General features: G+C 31.4%; 1 protein-coding gene across 3 annotated transcripts; it reads right to left on the bottom strand.

Moving 5' to 3' along the window:
• Positions 1–425: 425 nt before the first annotated feature.
• Positions 426–22,991, bottom strand: LOC142640622 (disease resistance protein RPM1-like). Of its 3 annotated transcripts, none has more exons than XM_075814798.1 (6): positions 22,622–22,991; positions 13,902–13,978; positions 4,306–4,439; positions 1,313–4,195; positions 858–905; positions 426–755 (listed from the first exon to the last, which is right to left on the bottom strand). In XM_075814798.1, exon 4 carries the CDS (start codon positions 4,172–4,174, stop codon positions 1,358–1,360), a length of 2,817 nt encoding a protein of 938 aa, XP_075670913.1. In that variant the 5' UTR covers positions 4,175–4,195; positions 4,306–4,439; positions 13,902–13,978; positions 22,622–22,991; the 3' UTR covers positions 426–755; positions 858–905; positions 1,313–1,357. The 3 variants fall into 3 exon arrangements, with proteins under 3 accessions (XP_075670913.1, XP_075670914.1, XP_075670912.1); XM_075814799.1 differs by having other exon boundaries at positions 858–923; positions 4,306–4,399; XM_075814797.1 differs by having other exon boundaries at positions 4,306–4,399.
• Between the last annotated feature and the right edge of the window lie 1,940 nt (positions 22,992–24,931).

Here is a 24,931-nt window from a genome sequence, read left to right as displayed (position 1 = left end):
TACTAATTGAACCTTTTTCAATTTTGTTGTTTAGAAGTGGACTTCATTTTTATCAATATGAATGAATGTTGCATATGGTAAAAAAATATCTAGTTTTTTTTCCTCAAATGAATGAGTAAAATTTCTTGAAACAAGAAAAACCATACAAGAAGTTCAAAAAGAAGCAACAACAGCTGAATTTATATATCAAATTAATAACACCTAACATACGTCAAAACAAAATCTGCAACAAACTAGGCAACAACACTACAGCAGCACAGAAAATTACTCAAAGTCAAAATGGCAGCACCACACCATACACAATATCTTAGTCTTTAGAAATAGTTGAGGACACTCCATAATCAGAACAAGAAGCCTGTTCGATACAGTTTCTATTTATTTATTTTCGATGAATAAAGAAAGAAAACATATACATCTAGTTACTCTTTCACAAATTATAAGCAAATGTCATTATATAGAATTTTTAGCTATTATATCAAAGCCATTACATGCCGTCATACCAATGAAACAGTTAAACCATTCTAAAGACAACAAATACAATTCAACTAAAACATCACTCTTTTGCGTAGCATAAGTTTGATACAGAAAAGATTACAAATTGTAACAATCTTGATACAGAAACAATAACACATTACAACAATATAATGACAAAGGCAACAATGAACTACTTATGTTTTGGCTGGTTGAGAAAGGAGCAGTATCTTGTTTGATCTGGCTCATGAAAATCCTTGAAACATTGGCATTTGAAGCTAAGCCTACAGTATTAACAAGAGCAATATAAATAAAAAGTTAAATGTAATAAAAATGCAAAAAAGAAAAAGGTCTATAATATGTGAAAGGAGGAAATTCAGGCTTACCAACTATAATTCATAGGCAAGTAAAACTTAAGCACTCAATCATCTTTCCTATCCACAATAAACAAACTTGGTAATGTGAATACTAACATTAGTAAAAGAGTTGTCTACAAATTAGAATTTGAACAATGCTTGTTGTCCAATTATTGCTTCATGCTACTCACAGTGATATCTATAAAATTCTTGATTAGTTTCAAGCTAATTGTCATAATAGAAGCAATTTATTTGTTAAAAGCAGTAGTATAAGAAAGAGGAAAAAACAGGGAAGGGGAACCATTAAATTTTCAATATGTTTCCAACCGGAAACATTGTTTATGATCATTTTCTGGGTTGAAACTGGTTAACAAAATGGAGAAGTGGCTTATAAAAAATGGTGCTTGTAATTGTTTGCGTGAAAGACTTTGGTAATTTACAGTAAATTTAATAGTCTAATAATGAATAAGTGGGTGGGCACATACTTGTAATTTTCTGAAAGTGGTGTGGGCACTTCAGTCCTCCACGAATCAACTTCTTAGACGCTTTAACAATTCTGAATCACCAAGCTTGTACCATTTGTAGTGATCTCCACTAGTCCTATAACTGAAATTGACAGAGGAAATATGCTTGACTTTCCCAAAATCAGGGCCTTCATCTGGTTGCAGACTAAGAACGAATTCGGTCGGCAGTTCTGTAAAAGACAGTTTTTTGAGGCTTTTCAGATGGTGGATGCCAGAGGGCACCTCCTTCAGCTGTGGGCAATCTCCAATTCCAAGTAATTCAAGAAAAGGCAGGGCACCTTCATCTATTATCATCCTATTTAATCCTCCAAAATTTCGAAACCTTAGCTCCTTGAGTTTCTGGAAGCTTCTTCCCTCAATATGTAATTGCTCACCTCCGTATCCATCGTGAAGCGAAAGACTCATCAAATTAGGCAGAGCTTGAAGGACCTTTAATGGATCTTCCATTAATTTTGACCAGTTTAAATCAATTCGAACTATACTCTTGAGTTTGGGAATCCATTCTGGCAACTTTTCTAGTCGCCCATATAGGGAAAGAGTTTGTAGGAGGAGAGGAGGAGAAGGCAGTGATTGCAAATTAAGAACTTCTTCCTCACTTGTTGCAGAAATTTCCAATGATCGAAGGTGGCTCATTTTTTGTATTGCAGTGCACAAATCCATCCCATTCTCTCTCTTCAATTTAGATATCGACAACTTCCTCAACTGTGCCAAACTTCCCAATTCTGTTATAAGTGCAGCGCTCGTGGCTTTAATTTCATAAAGCTTCTGTAAGGACTCTAAATGCCTAATTCCCTTCGGTATCTTTATTCCACGTCGAGTATCCATATTGTATTTAGTATCTCCGTTATAATTGTAGGCCACAAGATATCGTAGCTTACGAAGCCCACTAATCTCCACTGGAAGTTCAGACACAAGGGAACGTTTCAAATCCAACGTCTCTAGGTGGTGCAATTTACCTATGGACTTTGGAAGGATTTGCACTTTTGTATCTCTTAGGCTTAAATATCTTAGATGAAATAGGTTTCCCACTTCTTTAGGAATGTAATCTATAGGAGCACCTTCACAATCCATTATTTTCATTAACTTGAAGTTTGCAAAACAAGTAGAGAGAAAAGAATTAGGCACCTCATCTACCCCCAAAATGAGAATAGAACGAGTTTGAGAAGTAGTAATATTCTGCAAACGAGTGTTCACATTGTTCTGAATTGAGAGGCGTCGAGCTGATCTCTCAAAATTTGAGTATTTCGACATTGACATCAGATCAAAACTCAATTCCTCTGACCTTGAAAGAATTACCTCGTGCATCATATCATGAACTCGACACTTTCTAATTCTCCCAATAAAATCTTCCTTATCCACTTGAACCAAGCTTCTATGAATAAGCTGGTTCAAGTAGTCTTGTGCAACATCTTCCAATGCCATCCCTTTCTTTTTTTTTACAAAACCTTCAGCTATCCATAGCCGAGTTAGTCTTGCACAATTAATAGCACAATCCTCTGGAAACATTCCAAAATATAGAAAACATGCCTTGAGGTTGTAAGGAAGATCATGATAACTGAATGACAGAATTCTTCTAATACTTCTAAGATGGGAATTAATTTCAAACTCTGAACTAAGACTATCAAGAACTTTGCGCCACTCAGAGACTACCTTGGCTTTGGTTGAAAAAAGGCCACCTATAGCTACAATTGCTAGCGGTAACCCTCCGCATCTCCCAACTATGTCATGAGAAAACTTAGCCAAATCAGGAGGACATTGCCCCTCTTCACGTTGGAAGGCCTTCTTGCAAAAGAGCTCCAAGGCATTTTCAAATGGTAGAGATGGTAGCTTGTACACATAATAATCTAGAGATTCATTGTTGGAAGGTGCAACATCCTCATTTCGGGTTGTGATTATTATTCTATTGCCTTTGACATTATCTGGGAAAGCAAATTTTATATGGTCCCAAAATCCTGTATCCCATATATCATCAAAAATTACTAAATACCTTTGTTCACATAAATAGGTCTTCAATTCTTCAATTAGTGATGGCACTTTCATTATGTCAATTTCCCTAGGAGCAAACTCCCTCCTTGCCTTGTAGAATTGCTTGATCACCTCCCTTAATATCTCATCCATCTTGTATGGTTGAGACACAGTGATCCAAGCACGACAATCAAAGTGTGGTACCACCTTATTATTGTCGTATACTTTCTTGACAAGAGTGGTCTTCCCAAGGCCACCAATGCCGACCACTGAATACACCATGCGATTAGATGGTCCTTCTATCATCCAGTTTATCAATTTATCTCTATGAGACTCAATGCCCACAACCTCAGCTTCCTCAATGAAAAGAGATGCAATTCGAGGATCATTCCATGTGTCATTTATAGCATCATTGCTGGATGTGCTTTGCTCTATGGCATTAAAGCCATATCTTTCACCACTTTTTTTGATGTCGTCGAGTATCTTCTTGATACCTTGAATCTCAGAAGCTATCACATGTCGAGCTTTTAGGTTTGTGGTAATGTGAAAAATCTTCTGGAGGAAATAAAATCGTTGTCTTCGCTTGAGACCTTGTTTTGCAAAATGAAGTATGTATTTATCAATGACATCTTCTATGTGATAAGCTTCTTCCCTCACCTGTTTTACCCATGTCTTTGCTACATTGCTCTTGTCATCCTTCTCGGCCTTTATATCTGCATCCTTGAGAAAAGACTGAATCATTTCCATTTCACGTCTAATGCTTGTAACTTCTTCATGGACACCCTTAAGCGAATTCGCTTCTTCGATTAACAACGGAATCAAATTTTGTATAACTAGGCTTACTGCACTTTCTGCCATTTTCCCTTCTTTCTTGAATCACTGCCCATAGTTAATTGCATATAAACCAATAAGTTACCAATGTTACAGAAATAAAATCATATTCAACAGTAAATGGGGGAAAATTGGCTTTGTTTCACAATTAATATTACCTTGTGAGCAGGAAGGTCAAGGTCCTTGCTCTCAATAACTGTCCAAATTTGGTGCTCACTAAAAGAAAAACCGTGCAAGACCACAGCTGCTGCGCTGCAATAGAATCAAAGAATTGTTGCCTCAAGCTAGCATCCTACTTTTATAACAATAAGTCAATACGAAACACAAACACTACACACTACACACGAAAATATGTCAAATGATTGTAGTAAGCTAAATGGTCCAGCTCTTCGTATGCTTTGAATTGAAACCCAAATCAATATATATATAAAAGCAGAGACCTCATGTGAGAGTGCATGAAATTCTGCCACGTGGCACTCTAATATTGCATTTAACCTTTATTTACCTTTTTTCATTAAGTTTTTTTAACCATTACCCAGTAGATCATAGTAATTTCTTTTTACCATTATATAAATTTAGCATTTTTTTCCTCTTTTTATTAAGTTTTTTTTACTGTTACCAAATAGATTATAGTAACTTCTTTTTACTATAATGTGAGTGCATGAGGTTTTGCCACGTGGCGCTTTAATATTGCATTTAACCTTCTTTCTTTTTTTTTTACCTTTTTTCATTAAGTTTTTTTTAACTATTACCCAATAGATCATAGTAACTTATTTTTACCATTATATAAATTTAGTATTTTTTACCTCTTTTTATTAAGTTTCTTTTACTGTTATCCAATAAATTATAGTAACTTCTTTTTACTATTATATAAAATATGGGTTGTTCTTAACAATTAGACCCATTAGACCAAAATTTGTTCACTATAAAATGGACTACCATTTAAAAGTAGACCAAACCTTATGAAAAACTCAAGCATGGTTCTTACCTCACATATTATGACCCAAGTTTGACCATTCCCCCGTGTAAATCAAAGCAAAAACTCTTACCCTCTTACAAACTCTCTTCTTCCTCCCCCATGTATAGATGATACTTTTAGAAAATCTCATTCTCATGAAATCATGTCTTCATTTTTCCCCAATTTCAATTCAAGATGTTTTTGTCTATTAATAATGTTTTATGCAATTTATGCAGGCAAATTTCTGTCATTGACCAGTGCAACAAAAATATATATAAATCTTAAGATCCCTGAGGTTGTTGAAATAATTGACAAATGCATATTTCTAAAATTTATAATAACAAAAAAGTCTAATAAATATCATATACTATCTCACAAAATGCCATTAACTTAATATTTTCTTTTAAAAAATTCAATGATAGGAATGGTAAAAAACATGATCCTATACAAGAAAAACCAAAAATACATGCAAAACAATTTTCATAGAAGGATTTATCTTTAAATAATATGAAGACAATAGTAAAGATAAAATGTATTGAATGAGATCCTAAGAAACAAGTTTGTTAATCATTTCTAATTATACTCATCATTTATGTAAAAAAATAATAATACATCATATTATTTACATTAAAAAAATAATGCATATTAATTTCAAAGTTCTTTGCAAGATGTGAATTGCTAAGGTAATGCAATAATAAGTAATATTGATACAACAATAGATTGATATTACATTTTGTGCGTACTTTATGAAAGGAATGTCAAATTACAAGCAAAATCATTTTGGTATGCAAAATATGAAACAAAAATAAATCTTTTTATCCCAAAGTTAGAGGCACTCACATTAACTACATACTCTCCAAATATTTATAATATATTTATCTCACTATAACTACTATATATATACAATTGCAAATTACTTCAGATACATGATTTAAATTGAAGTTTTTGATGCAACTAACAAAACAAATTTTGTGATATTTGATCGAGATGCCGAGAAAATCCTAAATGAATCCACAAGAGATCTTGTTGAAAAATAAAATGAGGTATTACTTATTTAAATTATTGTAAAAATATTGATATTGGAGAACGAATCCCATGTGATTTGAAAAAAAATTAGGAAAAAATGGATTTCTCTACTTCATTTGAATGAATTCAATCTAAATGATGGTTTTGAATATTATATAGTTGCTAAGATTTTTTATGCACCTTCAAATGATAAAAGGTATGGAAGAAAAAAAAAAATACACTATTCAATATGCTATATTAATTTTTTTTGCTGCACTATTCCAAAATTAACAAAAATAAAAAAAATAAAAAAATTTACAAAAAATTGTAATATCATTGAAATTTAATATAAAAGCAAATATTATGAAAAATCTTAGTGACAAAATCCAAATTTTGTAAGATCCAATCAAGAGTCTCTCGATGCCAATTCATTAGTGATTAACACAAATGATGCAACGTTCAAAAGGAAAAAAAAAAAATGATGAAAGCTCAAAAATTGAACAAATATTGATGAACTAAACTTCAAACATTGAAGATGGAAAAACTGATGATGATAACAAGCATACCATACCGCAATAACAAAGATTGAAGGAAAAAAAAAAAAAAAGATTTCGTAATGAAGCTTTTTATTACATCATATAATAAAAATCAGTAATTAATATGCTTTTATCAACTTTTATTATACAATATTACTCTAAGTTGTTTTAATTATTGCTCATTACTTGAACAAAATAATTATAATAGATATATGTGTGCAATTTATAATTGTTACTTTTTATGATAAACTCATTACTAACAAAGTTTTATAATAAATATGCTATAATATATGTATAATATTTTCCAAAAAAAATTTACATAAAATATTGCAACGGTATCCGTACATCGCACGGGAAACTTACTAGTTCTTTGTAATGGGCAAAGAAATGTATATCATTATAAATAGTGGTACTTTCAAGAAATCTCTTCTTTCTCATATTAATTTAGATTTTTTTTTTTTGCTTATTCATATTAATTTAGATGTTAATTAGTGGGATTGGAATGAACCTAGTGCTTGGAGCGTTGTAATCTTTTACTTTTTTTGTGGCTAAGTTAAGGGTAATTGCCCCCTAGATCTTTCTAGCCATACAAGTTTTGGTCACGTTGGTTGTGCATTTAAATTGTAAGGTTTAAAGGCAAATATATTATAGAGTCATAGACTATGACTTACCATATTTTCTTTTACAATATTGGTAAAATTAGTCATTAATTAGTATGATGTATGAGAGAATATATATATATATATATATATATATATATATATATATAACTTTTAAATCAGTATGAAAAAAAGTCAAATCAAAGAATTTATAAATAAAAAAAAAACATTAATTTGTTTAAACAAGAGTAAAATTTAATCAGAATTTGTGTGGTGTTGGGTTTTTTTTTTTTGATTACTTTTTTTTCGGTTAAAACTGTGATTTTTTATTAGTTTTAACCAAAAAAAGTAATAAAAAAAATCCAACATTACACAAATTCTGATTAAATTTTACTCTTGTTTAAACAAATTAATGTTTTTTTATTATAAATTCTTTGATTTGACTTTTTTGTCATACTGATTTAAAAGTTTCATATATATACACACACACATATATATATCTGCGTGCGTGTGTGTATAAGAAAAAACAAACTTTGTTATTAAAAAAATCTTCATAGGTTATAAAAATAATATAAACTAAATAATAAAACTTCTTTTAAATTTATATAATTTCTTGGTAGTATAATGTTTATAGGAGCAATATTTTTTTAACTTTTTGAAATTTCTAAAATAGATTTTATTTTTGTTAGTTATTTCAAAAACTTATAGAGTGCCCCATTATATAAGGAGGAAAAATGTGTATATATATATAGTGTCCACTTGGCACAAACACAAACCTATAGAATAGAATTCTAATTATATAGTATATGATATCTTTTTTAGGGGAAACTTCAACAGTTTTATTAAAAATGAACTAAATCAGTATGATAAACATCTTCAACATTGGAGGAACATACTCCATCAAGACCGTGAAATTTATTATGAACGTTTAGGTGATAATAATTAAATGTTTGATTAGTATATAATTTCAAGACCGTGTCATTAGTTTTACATGGAATGACTCTTTGTGGTATACAAATTTTAGTCATAGCTTAAACAAATTCTATTACTTTCATTAGCAATGACTTATCATGGACAATAAAGTTAATTTTTTGGATTTTTAAAAATATTTGGTAATAAGGTTAATAATAATTTTAATGTCTTGTCTTATAATGAGTCAAATTGCAAAATTATATTTTATTACTTATAGCACTTGCATTAAGCCAAATAGAATTGTGTGAATAAATTTGTACTTTCTACTAACTATATAAAAAGTGTTTATATATTGCTACTTCTACAGTTACTTTGGTTTGGTTTAGTCAATTTTAGTCTCTTTGTGATCAGAACAGTGTGTTGTTGTGAAAAGCTAATAGTAATTTCACCGTAAGACCAAATTGTTTTAATGCAGAGGCATTTCGCGCGTGCTGGGCCTGCTGGCCTGGCCTCTTTTTATTTTTCCTTTTTCCATTTTCCTTATTTAACATCTATATGTAGTTTTGTAAATCATGTTTTGAGTTTATTTCCTTTTTTATTTTTAAAAATATTTATACGTGGTAATATAGTGTTTTTGTTACCTACACAACAAATTGTCATAATATTTTCATAATTAATGAGATGTTAATTCCTTATAAGACAAAATAAAATAATAAACTATCAAATCAAAACCAACCACAATTGAAAATAATTTTTTTTTTGGGTAAAAATGTTATAACAATTTTGGTGTTATCATAATATTTTTATAATTTATAAGGTGTCAGTTGCATATAAATAAATAAATAAATAAAAATATGAAATGTTATACAAGGACGTACTACAACTTAAAATAAAAGTATTGTTAAAATGTGAAATTTTGTTGTTGCTATATTATTTTCGCAACTGCTAAGGTGTAAGCTTCTTAAAGCACTCACATTAGCTCATGCAAAATAGCATAAAAGCCAAATTTTGCCCAACCAATTCCAAAAACCACCTACATCAACTTATGCATCTATTGTGCAAAATACATTTAAACTTTAATACTTATGCAAATATACACAAGCACTGTTGTTGTACATTTTAGTTTTTATTATTTCTTTGCATTTTTCAATGATGAAGAAAGAGAGTTGATGTTAGTTTTGTTGCTGTCACAATATTTTCATAATTGCTGAGCTGTGAATAGCTTACAGATCAAAATAAAATAAAATAAAACACTAAAATATCATACCATGAGCCATCACAACTTAAAATATTGTGAAAATGTGACATTTTGTTATTATTACAATATTTTTATAACCACTAAGGTGTAAGTTATTTATAAGTCAAAATAGAATAAAATAAAAACTTACTAAACCAGGACCCATCACAACTGAAAATAAACTTATTGTAAAAATGTTATGACATTTTGTTGTTGTTACAATCTTTTCACAACTACTTAAGTATAAGTTTCTTATAAGTCAAAATAAAATAATTAATTACTAGATCAAGATCCATCACAACTAAAAATAAAGTTATTGTGAGATTATGTTATGCACCTAAAAGTTTTTGGTTTAATCAATTTTGGTGAGTTAAAATTCGCTGTTTCATGTACAATTTTCTTCGGCTGCCTTTTTTTTTTGGTATTTTTTACACACCAACTTAGTTTCACTAAAAAAAAAAAATCTAGCTTATTTCTTAATGTTTGGATCAGTTCACAATTTCTCCCATAAACTTTAACCAAGAAAATTCTCCTTTTATATTTTGGAAACAAGCGAATACCCCCTATTGTTACTCTCTCAGTTAAACCCTAATGGAATCTTACAATACCCATTGTGCAATGTCTAAAGTTCTAAACTACCACTGCCAAATTATAATATATATCCCAAAAATTTCCTTCATGTTTTTTGTTTTTGTTTTATGTGGTAGTTATGCTTAGAAAGTTGGAATGGTAATATAAGGTGTTCTATTTATTACCTAAAGAACATTGATTTAGTAGGTTTTAATCTGCCAAACTTATAATTTTATATAATTCGATGACACATATGCCTTTTGTTATCTTGTTCTTTTTGTAAAAAAAATTATTTTCTTGCTTAAAATGTGTTTATTAAAAACCAAATAAGCTAAACATTATAGCTAGACGCATAAAATGTAGTAATACGACAAATAATGAACTATGAATAAAAATCTTCTTTGTGGATGATTGTAGGTATTTGATGAAGAGTTTTAATTACATATGGTATTATTCATTGCAAAAATTTAAATATTGTGACAATGTCTTAGCAAAACTTAGCTGCTTATTGTTGAAAGATGATACTCGTTATCATTCTTTTTTTTTTTATAACCCATTTGTTATCATTCATAGAATATTGTTAGTGAGTGGGTATTGCATTTAGCAAAGAGGATCTAAGAAATTATTATAATAAAATAGATATTCATCTATTAAATAACTACGTTAAGTTTGTATGTAATCAACATTCTTATATGAATGATTTAGCATTATATGACATATTTTTTAGTACATGGCTTCGTACTTCTCCAAATAGAAACTCTATCTTAAATTTCTAATCCCTAGAGGCATCACATGCCACTCAAACTAGTATTACTTATAATCTCATTAACTGTTGTAGGCAAGTGCCTTAAATATAGGAAATTTTTTTATTTACTCCTAGAGTATAGTGAAATGGTACCTCTTCCTTTCACATTTACATCCTTTCACATTCCATGAATGTGAGAAGAGTGAGCATTATTCTCCGTGCTTTGAAAGTACCTAAGAATTACTCTTTAATATATATATCGGAAGAAATCGTTTTTTTTTTAAAGTAATTTGACACCACAAAAAACTATTTTATTATTTGATTTTACTAAACACCCAATATCAGTGGTTTTATTTTTGCTTTCAACGCAATAAAATAATATAAATAATATAATAAAATAATATATCTACTACAATAAACAACAACCATCACCACCAACACAATAAAATAATATAACTTTTAATAAAATATTGTTTTTTCTTTTTACCTTCTTAGCTACCATGCACAGCCATATTTGGTTGTGCACTGTAGCTCAATAGCCAATTTTTTTGGCTATCCCTCCACCATTGCGGCATGTTTTATAGTATTGGTAGTGCTACAAATAGCAATATGACTTTTTAGCACCGCCAATATTAATGCTCTTTTTTTCCTTTTTTTATTTTTTTATTTTTATATATCAATATTAATGCCTTAGAATGTGAAAATAGTTACCTTTATATTAATTTTCTAACTTGCATCAGTGATACTTTGAGCTTTTGCATGAAGATAATGCCCCTTACAGCCCTTTTGAGGTGAACCAAAGTTTCAAAGCTTCTACGGATTATTATTTGCTTGAATTTTTCAATTTTAGTATCACTTAAGAGTTGTCTTAGAATCAGTTACTAACCCGCTGGTTTGGAAATTTTTTGAACACAATCTCTTTGATACTTTCAACGGTAGAGCTTATCTGTGACTTTAGGATTATGCTACTGCATCTTCTTTTTGCAATCAGGTTATGTTATACATGATATGTTTATATATATATTGATAAGTAGTTTATTAAGAGATTAAAATTAAGCCCTTGAACAAACTGTTTGTATATGAAAAATAATAGGCATATAAAAGAGTACAAATAAGATACCAACTTGGAGTAAGTTAATTGTTCAACTTGCAAGAAACTTACTTAAATATAAATTTTAAAAAAAAAGGTATATAACTATTATAATCAAGCTGATTAATTAAAAAAATGTAACACTAATATGAATTACAAATTCAATAGGTATAAAGATATAAGTTTTTCTCATCTAAAATTAAAAAATAATTAAAACAAATCTTGGAAAAAAAGTCTAGACTTAATTGAGCTCAAGCTTTCTCAAACAAAAAGGAGGAAAAAAAGGACTCAACCCAACTTGAAACTCAGCCTTTGCAAGGTCAATATCCCAATAAGATAAAAGTATTAAAAAATAAAATATCATCCTCTCATTCTCAGTTTGGTTAACGAGAAAAACGAACCCAAAAATTCTTATCCTTTCAAGTATTAGAATTTGTTTTTTTGTTGAGGTGGGTTTTAAGTTCCAACCAATTCCTGGTTCTTAGGGCCCTCAGTGCACAAAGCCACGACTAAGACCAACAAAAGCGATGCTTTTAAAGAAGGTAAATTTCTTTGTTCTGTTAAATGCTCTATGGGGTTATTATGTTAATTCCATGAAGGTTTTTTTTTATAAATATTTTCTTCGATCTCTCTCTCTCTCACTGTGTACTAGGTTCCTGGGTTTTTACTTAAGGGTCAAGGGTAGAAAGTAATAACTATTTCAGTGATAATGTTGAGAACATAACAATTTAATTATTAATGTAATGTATCATGTCAATTGTCATGTACACATCTATGGAATCTTGCCAAAAAAGATTATTAAGACTTTAGAGAAAGCTGGCCAAAATTATTATAATTACAATTTAATTATAGTCGTATTCAACCATGTCTTTTTTGTCATGCCAAAGCACTAGTAAAGGGGGCATTAAAGTATCCTAGGAAAACGTTTACCTTCCAAGAGAGAAGGATTCCTACCTGCTGAAAGGCAGGTGTCTATGGATTGTTAAAGTCCCAATGGTGTGTGTTAAATTACCGATTGTCCCAAAAGCTTAAGCTATTAGGAAATGGTAAATTTAATCACTTAACCATAAGTCTAACACTTCTCCTCACTTGTGGGCCTAAACTTTCCCTTTATAAGTGGGGGCCCAACAAGTGGGAATTTTTTTTTTTAATGGGAGGTAGTGTAAAGCCAGGGATCGAACTCAGGATCTCCTATTCTGATGCTATGTTAAATTACTGATTGTCCCAAAAACTTAAGCTATTAGGAAATAGTGAATTTAATCACTTAATCATAAGTCTAACAGTATGCACCTAAAATTAAGGGATCTGGCTATAAGCTTCATTAATATTTTTTGCATAGGTGAGATCTGAGGATTGCCACAAGCACCAGCTTGGCCAGCTCCCCAAAATGGATAATCCACATCTGTGATCTCTCTGCAGTTGAACGTATTGGTTCTACTACTTGAGTACCGATCATCAAATTAGTACATGAAGACACAGAAAGCTCCACGAAAATCAAGGTTGTGACAAACAAAGAAACAAGAAAAACTATAGACCATGAGAAAAAATCTGGGAATTCATTTTGGTGGTGAAAATATGTAGAGAAGTGTGTTATTGATTGGTAACCTGAGTTTGATACATTGGTTTTTTACTAGGAATATACATTTTATATAGTTATCCATTAATATTATTAGATTAAATGAATAAATTCACCGTCTCCTATTAGCTTAAGCTTTTAGGAGAATCAATAATTTGACAAATTTTTTAAAATAACAGCAGTGGAAAAAATAGAATTATAATTATTTGAACTGTCTAACCTTGCCCGTTAAAGTGATTCTATCCTAAGGTGCCCACTAAATTGAGTAAGGAAGAATTTCAAATGTAACAATGAATGATGCAATAAGCCAAAAGATGCAAAAGAAGAAATATCCATTGTCACGGTGTTTTTGATCATTTTTAAATCAGATTATTCTAAGAAATTTTGCAATTTTGGCTCAAGTTCTTTACTAACAATTCAAGAAAATTAGTAATGAAATGGGCTCGATTACCATGCTAAGAACAAATAAAACGGAATAAACATTTTGAGGTAGTCTCGATAAAAAGCATTAGAAATATGCAAGTACCTGCTCTTTAAATTGCAGTTCTGCTCTTTAAATGGCACTTTTGTTTCTCCTTAAGTAGACAAAGCAGCAATTTCAACCTGACCATAAATGAATGATAGTTATTCCCCACATAAAGTACATGCATGTCTAAAGGTAATCTTGCAAAAGAGCATGACATCTTACATTTCAAAATTCACTTAAAATGGAGTTTTCTTGTATGCTCAGGGCTCAGAAATAGAGTCCCAAAGATTTATTTTGCTTTGCAAGAGATCACATCTATGGCTAAGGATGTTTGAGGGAGGAAAGGAAAAAAATATGAAGGCCAGATTGTGCCATTGCTTTAGGGTAAAGGAATGGCAATTGGTGTTGAATATGAAACTAGTATTGCTAAGATTGGCAATCAAGTTAAAACCATAATATCAACACAACTATGAAACTTTTGAGGTGGTTCTTAAAGTTGCTAGCAGAAAGTTTATGTTAGCAAAATTTATAATAGATGAGTCCAATCAAATTTGAATTGCACCTGGTCGTGTAATTAAATTATTGGTCGGAGGTAAATCTTAGGAGTTTTCTTCCTTTGGCCAGGCCATTGGTTTTTTACTTGATAAACAAACTATATCTATTAACATTTTTCATTTTTTTTATAGGTTTGGATAATGGGTGTCTTTAAGATATTAGTTAATATGCTATGTTAGAAAAAAATTGATACTACTTTTATGAAAAATATAAAAAGTCGTTAAAAAAATCAATTTTTTTCTTATACAAAATTAAAAAAAAAAAAAAAAAAAAATATATATATATATATATATATATATATATATATATATATATATATATATATATATATATTCTAAACCAATACCCTTATTAAGTCATTTACAAACTTTTCCTCTTTGTTTATTGTGGCTTGAATTGAAATCATTGAACAATGTGCGCTAAACAAAAAAAAAAATTACAGTTGGACACATTTACAGAAACGTTATTTCATGCGCTAGCGCATATGAAATTTTTTTGCACATTCACATTTCACACTATCGGCACCTTGAAAGAAGATCAAGCCACATGCCCACTTGTCAACTTGGAAGAGTGGGTACATGTTATACATATTTTACTTTTCTGACAAACGTAACGTGTCCCAATAGTTATATAATTGAATTATATTTTTAGGTTATCATCTTTATTAATGTGTATTAATTAGTATTTTAATTGAATTATTTTTTTAGGTTATCATCTTCATTAATGTGTATTAATTAGTATTTTCTTGCCTTTTCCTCCAAAAAAAATTATTTTATTACCTAAAAAAGTTAGTATTTTATTGAATCTCTTTATGCGTGAAGAAGAACTACAAGCACTTGAGGTAGTGCTTCTAAAATACGGTACAAGACAAAAGACAGTTCTTTAGGATTGAGGATTCTCAAAGGAAAATTGTAAATTCATCATTTTGATAAATTGGCGCACATTGCACAAGCATCTATATAGTAGTGTATCAAATAGTTAGTATTTTCAAGATCACTACAAAGTCACTATCTTGTCGATACATAGCTTAACTCACCTTCGATTGATAGAGTTGTGTCTTGACAAATTTTCAATACAGTCTTGATTGATTAAGTTTCACGAGTCTAAATCTTTAATCAAGCCCCGTAAGTTGACTTAGAACTTGAAATTCAAACCCTACTTGCAAAAGTATGTAACGGATCATTATAGTTTATTGAAAACAAAAATCCCCCTCATGCATTTAGGGTTTCTTAACCTACTTTCTCAATTCACCATCATCTTGGTGACACTAAGGGTCTGTGTAGTTGGGGAGATTTTAAGGATGATGGAAAATGGGAGAGAGAAAAGTGAAGAGAAAATTGTTTTTGTGGGTATTTGATTAGTGAGAGGAGACAAGCGTAAATTGGTGGGGTCTCAGTGTTTTCTCATCAGACCCACCAAAATGCTATCTCCCCAATTTGGGGAGAAAATAAAGGAGTGGGGGGAGAAATGTAATTGTAGTCAAATGACAAAACTACTACTCCTTCTCATGTGCCAATTGTTTCTTTGTTGTTTTTCTTTCCCCTGGGCATGATATAACTCTGAACTCTCTCACTTTTTTTTTTTTTGTATTTTTTTGTATTTTTGGTTTGGTCAATACAGTATGGCATTCTGTTCTTCTTCTTCTTTTTCCTTGAGTTTAACTAGATGTGATTTTTTTTCCTAGGCATGATTTTTGTATTTTAATAAACTTGGGTGATTGTTTTTTTCTCCCAGTTTGTTGTTTGCTTTTTTTAATTGGGCATCATTTATTAATAAGGGCATAAGAATAAATTTATACAAAATCATTTTTCTTGGTTGAGATAAGTTTTAAGTTCCAACCAATTCTTGGTTCTTAAGGTTCTCTGTGCACAAAGCCATGGTTGAGGCTAACAAAAGTAGCACTCTTAAAGAAGGTAAATCCCTCTCAATTTCTCTATTCTGTTAATTCTTTATGGGCTTATTATGTTAATTCCATGATGGGTTATATATATATATATATATATATATATATATATATATATATATATATATATATATATATATTTTTTTTTTTTCTTCTATCAATCTCTGTGTGTGCTAGGTTCCTACCTTTTTGTTGGGTGGCTCACTTAATGGTCAAGAGTCGAAAGTAGTAAATATTTCAGTGATAATTAGGTGTCTATGGACCGTTAAAAGTCCCATAAGTGTGCACTTGGGGTTGGAGAGCCATCCAAAAATTAAGGGATCTGGCTATGAGCATCATTAAATTTAAAGTAGGGGATGAGAAGACCATATTCTCATGGCATGACAATTGGCATCCCATTAGAATTTGGATATAGGGTGATTTATGATGCAGCCAGCAGGCCTGAAACAAAAGTATGAGGGACAAAGTTTGGATTTGGAAGCCTGCCAAGTTAGATGACTTGGTTACCCTTTTGACAACAAGCTCTAGCTGCTACTCTTGTGTTGCCACCTATAATGAAATTAGAGTAAAAAGAGTTGGAGGTAGAGCGGTGGAAGAATCTTTGGCTTCAGCTAGCTATTCCTAGACATAGTTTCATAGGATGGTTGGCAATTAAAAGCAAATTACCAACTAGAGACAGGCTAGCTAAATGGGGATATACTAGTGATACTTTGTGTGTATTCTGTAGGGGCTGTATTTTTAGAACAAAGACCACCTATTCTTTGTCTGCCCTTTTGCTAGAAGATTCTGGATATCCTGCTAAACTAGCGGAAGCTTTGATACCAAATTGTTGAACAAAATAGAGGACAACATGTGCTAAAGATATTAAAAGAAAACTTTTAATTCAAAAATCAAGGAGTCCAATTTATTTTTCTTAAGTTTTTTATGCTCAATGAGTTATTAAGTGAGAAAACTATAGAATTAAAATTAATAAACCTATAAAAAAAATCACTTGCTAAAAAAAAAATTAGAATGTGAAAAGTCTAGGCAATGAAAGGGTTACTTGGGATGTGTAAGGCATAAAGTATGTAAATTTTAGAGGGGAGATGAATATCCATAATTGTGCTCATTATTACAACCTACTCTACAAGCATCCTAAGGGTGCGTGTGTGTGTGTGGGATTACTTTAAGATGTCAATGGTACAAATTGGTTGTCAACAGTATCCATATATTTGATCTGGTTGTTGATTACATCTCCCAAGGAATTTGTCCATACAATGCTCGAAAGGTAAATTATCAGTGAAGTCTGACATTCCAAACTTGTAAATCAAACTTCATTGTTGGAAAATAGAGTCTGAAAACTAACACATTGAAAAATCTATGTAATGCAAATATCAGTAACATGGTGGCTATCAAACAAGAAATCCATATATGCTGTTGAACAGCGCAGTGGGACCATGGACGGTGGGACAAAGACTCCTAGCGTGGAGGGAGGGATGCTACAATGGTTTTGAATTTTGATTTCCAATCGCTTGTCTCTCTCACTCAAAATGTTTTTCTTTCTTCTTCTTAGATTTTTAATTTAAGGGGTATATGAGCATTTTTTCCTACAAAATTTATAAATAACTTACGTCTTTCCCAAGACAGGACCAAGTTTGTTATTGCGCAAGCGATTGTCATTCAACCAAACGGTAATTGATCACAAAGCCATCGAAAATAGAACCCAACAAACAATCCCAACTCTCAAACTAAAGAGTATGGACCATTGTTTTTGGAGCGGAATTTGCCATACGGCCATGCCCATACACCAACGGTAATAAGATTCAATGCAACTCCAAATAGGCTGATCCAAGGCCCAAAGAGTCAGCCCAAAAGTTCACAAAAGAAACTTTCCTAACTGTCCATTTAATATACCTTGTTTAAAAGGGGCTGTCATCGTTCCAGGCTCATCCATGAGTCCGACCCATTAACCTTGAACAATTTTCACTTCATAGCCCAACCCAACTTGAAATTCCTAATTACGACGTCCTGAGAGCTCAATAAGATAAAATACTAAAAATAATAGTACCTAAAAAATTAAAAATAAAATAATAGTCATCTGTCTCATTTCTGTTTGGTTAGCGAGAAATCTCAGAGAGAGGGGAAAAAAAAAAAACCTGGAATATAGTGTCTTAGATTTCGCTCATCTTAGAAAGAAACCCACCTCCAAATTTTCGGTTTGTTCGAGAATTCGGTTTGCTTTTGACCCCTGCATTAATTGTTATAATTATGAAGTGAAGATTAGAGTGAGAGAGAGAGAGAGAGAATATTTATGTTTCATTAATGTCATCTTTTTCTTTCAATTTTTTTTAAAGAAAGAATTCCAGTTTGTACTATATGTACATGTGCATTTACCATGGAAGCTATTTTCTTTCCTAGACGTCTAAAAAGAAAAATATAGGGAGGTCTTCATATGATTTTATTGATGTAGAGAAAGCATATGTTAGGGTCCTTGGAGAGGTAATGTATTGACACAGAGAAAGCATATGTTAAGGTCTTTGAAGAGGTTATGTGGCGGGTCTTGAAAAAGAAATATGTTTCTTTAAAGTATTTAAACTTGTTTAAGGATATGTATGATTGTTTTGAAACTAGTTTGAATTTCCTATCGCTATAGGTTTGCATCAAGGAACACCGCTTAAGTCTATATCTCTTGCACTAGTGATGGATGACCTCACTAAATCAATTCAAGAGGAAGTCCCTTGATGTATGCCTTTTGCAGATGGCACAGTTTTAGTAAATAAAATAGACACGAAGTGGATGCCAAGTTCAAATTTTGTGAGACGCTCTATAATCTAAAGGATTTCAATTAAGTAGAATGCACGTATAATAAAAGTTGAACAAAGATGAACGTGCTGTAAGACATGATGGTCAAGAGATGTTAAAGGGAAAGAACTTTCAATATTTTGGATTAATAATTCCTAAAAATGGAGAGATTGAAAAGGTTGTGAATCATTGGATAAGAGAATGGTGGACGAAGTAGAGAAGTGAATCAAGTGTAGTGTGTGATTGTAGAATGCCTATTAAGTTAAAGGGAAAATTTTATAAGATTGCTATAGAACCAATTATGTTCCATGATACTAAATGTTGGGCTATTAAGAGGCCAAGTAATCATAAAATGAGTGTAGTTGAAATGTGAATTCTAAGATGGGTAAGTGAAAATATATAAAAGCATGAGATTCAAAAGGAGCAATTTGCTTAAAGATGACACAACTCAGGGCCGTCATATTCTACTATTAAAAGCCCATGCCCATGTACAAGGCAAGTGAAATTTTCATAGTAGAACTTGTAATCATACATTATAGGAGGTCAATTCTTACAACCATAGATTATGGTAAGATTTTGTAAGAGTGTGACATGGTAGGATTTTGTAAGAGTGTGACACTGGAAAAGCTTGGAATCGAGATTGCTATTCACAAATTTGGACGAACAAATTCCATCGATGTCCTCCTCCTTTGCAATACGGATTCTCTTGGTTTTGGAATCCATTTCCAAAACCCTGTACTTGTTCATAGTATCTATGGGGGTAATTTTTTTCTCACAGGCAAGTTCTGACGATTGCCACAAGCACTGGCTTGGCCAGCTCCCTAGAATGGATAACCCACACCTGTGATCTCCCAGCAGTTGAATGCATACATATTGGTACTACAACTTGAGTATCGATCATCTGTGCATAAAGACACAGGAAGCTCCAAAAACAAGGTTGTGACAAACAAAGAAACAAGAAAAGCAGTAGACCATGAGAAAAAATCTGGGAGTTCATTCTGGCGGTGAATATGCGTAGAGAAGTGTGTTGTTAGGGATCTGAGTTTGGTACTTGGGCTGGAGAGCCATCCGAAAATTAAGGGATCTGGCTATTAGCTTCATTAAATTTGAAGTAGGGGATGAGAAGACCATATTCTTATGGCATGACAATTGGCATCCCATAGAATTTGGATATAGGGTGATTTATGATGCAGCCAGCAAGCCTGAAGCAAAAGTAGAGTCTGTTTTGAGGGACAAAGTATGGATTTGGAAGCCTGCCAGGTCAGATGACTTGGTTACCCTTTTGACAACAAGCTCTGGCTGCCACTCTTGTGCTGCCACCTATAATGAAATTAGAGTAAAAAGAGTTGGAGGTGGATTGGTGGAAGAATCTTTGGTTTCTGCTAGCTATTCCTAGATATAGTTTCATAGGATGGTTGGAAATAAAAAACAAATTAACAACTAGAGAGAGGCTAGATAAATGGGGATATACTGGTGATACTCTGTGTGTATTCTGTAGGGGCTGTATTGAGAGCAAAGACCACCTATTCTTTGTCTGCCCTTTTGCTAGAAGAATCTGGGTATCCTGTTGAATTAGCGGAAGCTTGATACCAGTTTGTTGAACAAAACAGAGGACAACACATGCTAAAGCTATTAAAAGAAAACTTTTAATTCAAAATATTGGCAAGTTGACAATACACTTTGCAAGACACAAGTCACACTTAGACACACACGGCAACTTTATTTTTGCCTTTGCACTTCTCCACCACTTAAACTTTTACAAGACACACATCAACTTACAAATATCCTTGCACACACCTCACTTCTTTAGACACCTACTGACACTAGAAGACTTTTCCTTCAAACTTTTCTTCACACCACTCTACTCACTCTTGGTGCTTATGACACACGCTCAAGTGGAACCCCTTGGTTCCTATATATAGTTGCTGTAAGTCGGTTAAGCAACTGACATTAAATCTTCTAGGCCATTATTTTTTTGACAGTAACTTCACTAAGCTTCTCTGTCTAAGCTCTGTGCAATGTCAAAATTTTGTTGTTCAAAACTTGTAATATGCCTGATATGTCTTGGTTTTAACTGTTCTGCTGTCTCTATGCTGGTCATGTAATTCCTGGTCCATCGCTATGTATAGCTAGAGTTTGTTGTAGAGTTTTGTTTTGGTGTGTAAGATTTTGGTACCTTTTGTGTTGTTGGGACCATTTCCCTGTGTCTTTTTTTTTGTCCAAAATTCTGTTGTTTGTGTATCGTTTGGTTTTCTCAATGAATGTATACCGATTCACCAAAAAATAAAATAAAGATGAACCACACTTGTTAATCCTATGGAGAAGGAGAAGGAAAATGAAACTAGTCAAAAATACATAATTACTTTATTGATCTGATCTCGTCATGTCCATCCCTTGGTTCCCAATTTGTATACGTAAGTCTAGTGACAAAATATTTTTCACAAGTTTATTCATAATTGCTAATATGGTTTGTTGTGAGTTGTGACTAGTGCATAACAAAAGTGGTGTCAGTGGTAAACGTAGATGAAAGTGATGTTGCTCCAATCACAAAGTAGTTGTGAAACACATTGTGTCAAGCATCATTCATTTGTGATATTTTTATATTTTATGAGATTCCTGTTAATATTGAGAAATTGTGATATTTTCCTGTGGCTCACTAACGGAAATCCATTGTTTTCTGCAATTATCTATTAATTGACTTTTTTTTTGTTGAGATTAGAACATTTGATTATGTGCTTGTCTTGGAGGTCAAGATCAAGAGCTTGATATTGAGCTTGAGCTCAAACTCAACTTGACTAATGAATCAAGTCGAGCTCAAGCTTTTAGAATTTTCGACAAGCTTAAGTTTGAAATTGTTTGTAGGCTTTGATTGAGCTGGAGTGTGGTTTGAATGTGTTATTGTTATTGTCAAGCTGAGCTTGGAAATTCACTACTCGGCTTGATTTGATTACAGCCCTTGGACTAGTTGAAGTTCTACATATATTTCTATCTTTTTTCCAAGTGTTTTCTCAGCAAACAAATGTAGCATGACAAGGACATTATAAATTTGATGTTTTGTTCTTTGTACTAGAATATTTTCATCTTTTTTTATTGTTTATGTTTTGTTGTTTGTTTGGTAATGTATCAAGATGTTCTGTAATAAAAAAGTAAAGATGTATGACTCTGAATTTGTTGTTTATTTTGTTTGAATGGGTTATTGATGGTGAGCTTATGTATTGGGTTAATTGTGTGATTGGTTTTATATATGGATCTTAGAATTATGTGAATTCAGTATCTAGTCTTTCCCATTACACATGATGCTATCATAAGATGATTAAATAAGCCAAAAGATGTAAAAGAAGAAAAATCCATTGTCATGGTGTTTTTGATCATTTTTAATTCAGATTATTATAAGAAATTATGCAATTCCAGCTTAAGTTCTTTTCTAAAAATTCAAGAAAATTAGTGACAAAATGGGCTCAATTCCCATGCTAAAGAAAAAATAAAACAGGATAAACTCATTTCAGGTAGTTCAAATAAAAGGCATCAAAAACATGAGTACCTGATCTTTAAATTACACCTCTACTTCTTTAAATTGCACCTCTTTTTCTTCTTAAATAGACAAAGCAGCAACTTCAACTGAACATAAATATATGATAGTTATTCCCCACATAAAATAGAAGTACATGTCTAAGCTAATTTTGCAAAAGTGCTTGACATCTTACATTACAAAATTCACTTATTGAAGTTATTTTTGAATGCTCAAAGCTTAGAAAAAGAGTCCTATAGATGTATTTTGCCTGGCAAGAAATCACTTCTATGGCTAAAGATGATGAAAGGAGAAAATGAAAAAAAGCTAAGAGAAAGATTGTGCCATTGCTTTGGGGAAAAGGAATAGCAACCTGTAATTTCTCTTATTGCTCTATTGAGTTCTCTAGTTTTATAAAGACTACAAATAATGATGTTAAGAATTCCCTCTGGCTTAGTGGATGAATATTTTTTTTTCCTTTCTACTATAGTGAGAGACAAAAAAATTGACCTGCTTTTTTGTAGTCTTCCTTTCAAATTTTTTATTGAAACGTTTTATCTAATCGGTCATGGTGGAATGTGTGGAAAGTAACGCTTTCGAATTGTTGGCATATTTGGACAAAACCAATAAGCAGCTGTGAGTGAACGTACTAATACGGTAGATACTAATACGAATATTAATACTAGTATGAATTCTACCGATAATAAGATGCTAATTAGGATTTGTTATAAAAATGTAGTGAATATAGCATTTTTTGCCAATAAGTGTCAACTTTGCTTAAAACTAGGTTCTCCACTTGTCCAATTAAATTTAATTAAAACCAATCTTCCATTTGTAGATTTCATAAACTTCCTTTACCTTATCGGTTAGTGATCCATTTATATCTAGTAACCCCAAGTATATGTCTAGATATACTCAAAAGATATACATTAAGTCATTAAGATGCATAGTATAATTCTTACATAGGTTTTATTATCGTATACTCTAAGGGCATATATTAGTATACTATTTTAGGAAACTTTTTATAAAAAAAATAAAAAAGTAACTAACTGATTTGACAGCTTTTTCAGTTTTTCATAAAAATTTTTCTAAAGTAGATGATTAATGTGCCATTAGGACATACATTAGCCGGACCCTACTTACATATATAATTTGAATATTATTGATAGTCATTCTTATATATTTTTAAACTTTTTAAAAAGTCTTATAAGAATATTATTAGGTAGAAAATGTAAATTGTTAATTTTTAAATATTTTTATGTTAATTAATTCTAAACTCTTTGGTTTTTATATTGCAATAACTCATTTGGATGGATATTTATGATATGATTCCACATTTGACTTCAAAATTAAAAAAATAAACCTCTCTCTAAAAATAAATAATTTAGGACACATAGCGCAAAATAAAATTTCAATTGTAGAATCTATTTGGATTTTCTCTAAATTTTACCTATTAATATATATATATATATATATATATATATATATTATTGAAAACAATCAAATTATAACCTTGATGCCCTGTTTCTTCCCTTTCTAAAGTGCCCCTAATTCTTTATAATAAAATTAAAAACTCAGAAGAGACTCATAGTTGAAACATCATAACAATTTTATTTTGCAAAATCATAAAGTGCATCATCCCCCAACAAAAAAAATTCTTGTGAAGCTACCACAAGCAAAGGGGCCATTTCACATGTAAAAATATCAAATTAAAAAAAAAAAAATTCGCTTTACAACTTTCTTAATAAATAGTTGAAGGCCACGAGTTGCGTGGTTTTGGTGATGAATATATAATAATAATAATAATATTATTATTATTATTATTATTATTATTAATTGAATGAATGATAATTACTCAATTTTCAAAATTAAATTCACTTAATGGAGTTTTTTTGAATGATCAGACTAGAAATAGAATGTATTTTGCTTTAGAAGAGATCACGTCCATGGATAAAGATGATGAAGGGAGAAAAAAGAAAAAGAAAAAAAGAAGAAGATAAGATCCAGATTGTGCCATTGCTTTGGGGAAAATGAACAGCAATCCGTAATTTCTCACTCAATTCCTCTGGCTTTAGTGGTTGAAAAGAAGGCCTCTTTCATCCTTTCTACTGCAGTGAAAGACAAAAAATGGACCTACAGCTTTTTACTACTCTTCTTCTCAATTTTTTTTTTTCTTGAGAAAGTGTGAAACCTTTTATCTGTCATCGACTCATTGTAGAATATATGGTATATTTTAATGTTAGTGGGAGCTCTTTCACATTGTTGGCAGATATGGACAAGACCAATTGATTGCTGGGACTGGGAGTGAAGTGAAGACACTAATATGAATTCTACCAATGAGTT

This window comes from Castanea sativa, chromosome 6 (assembly GCF_040712315.1).
Source record: "Castanea sativa cultivar Marrone di Chiusa Pesio chromosome 6, ASM4071231v1".
NCBI lineage: Eukaryota > Viridiplantae > Streptophyta > Magnoliopsida > Fagales > Fagaceae > Castanea > Castanea sativa.
The sequence above is the reverse complement of the archived record's forward strand: the minus strand, read 5'-3'. Positions and strand labels throughout refer to the sequence as shown.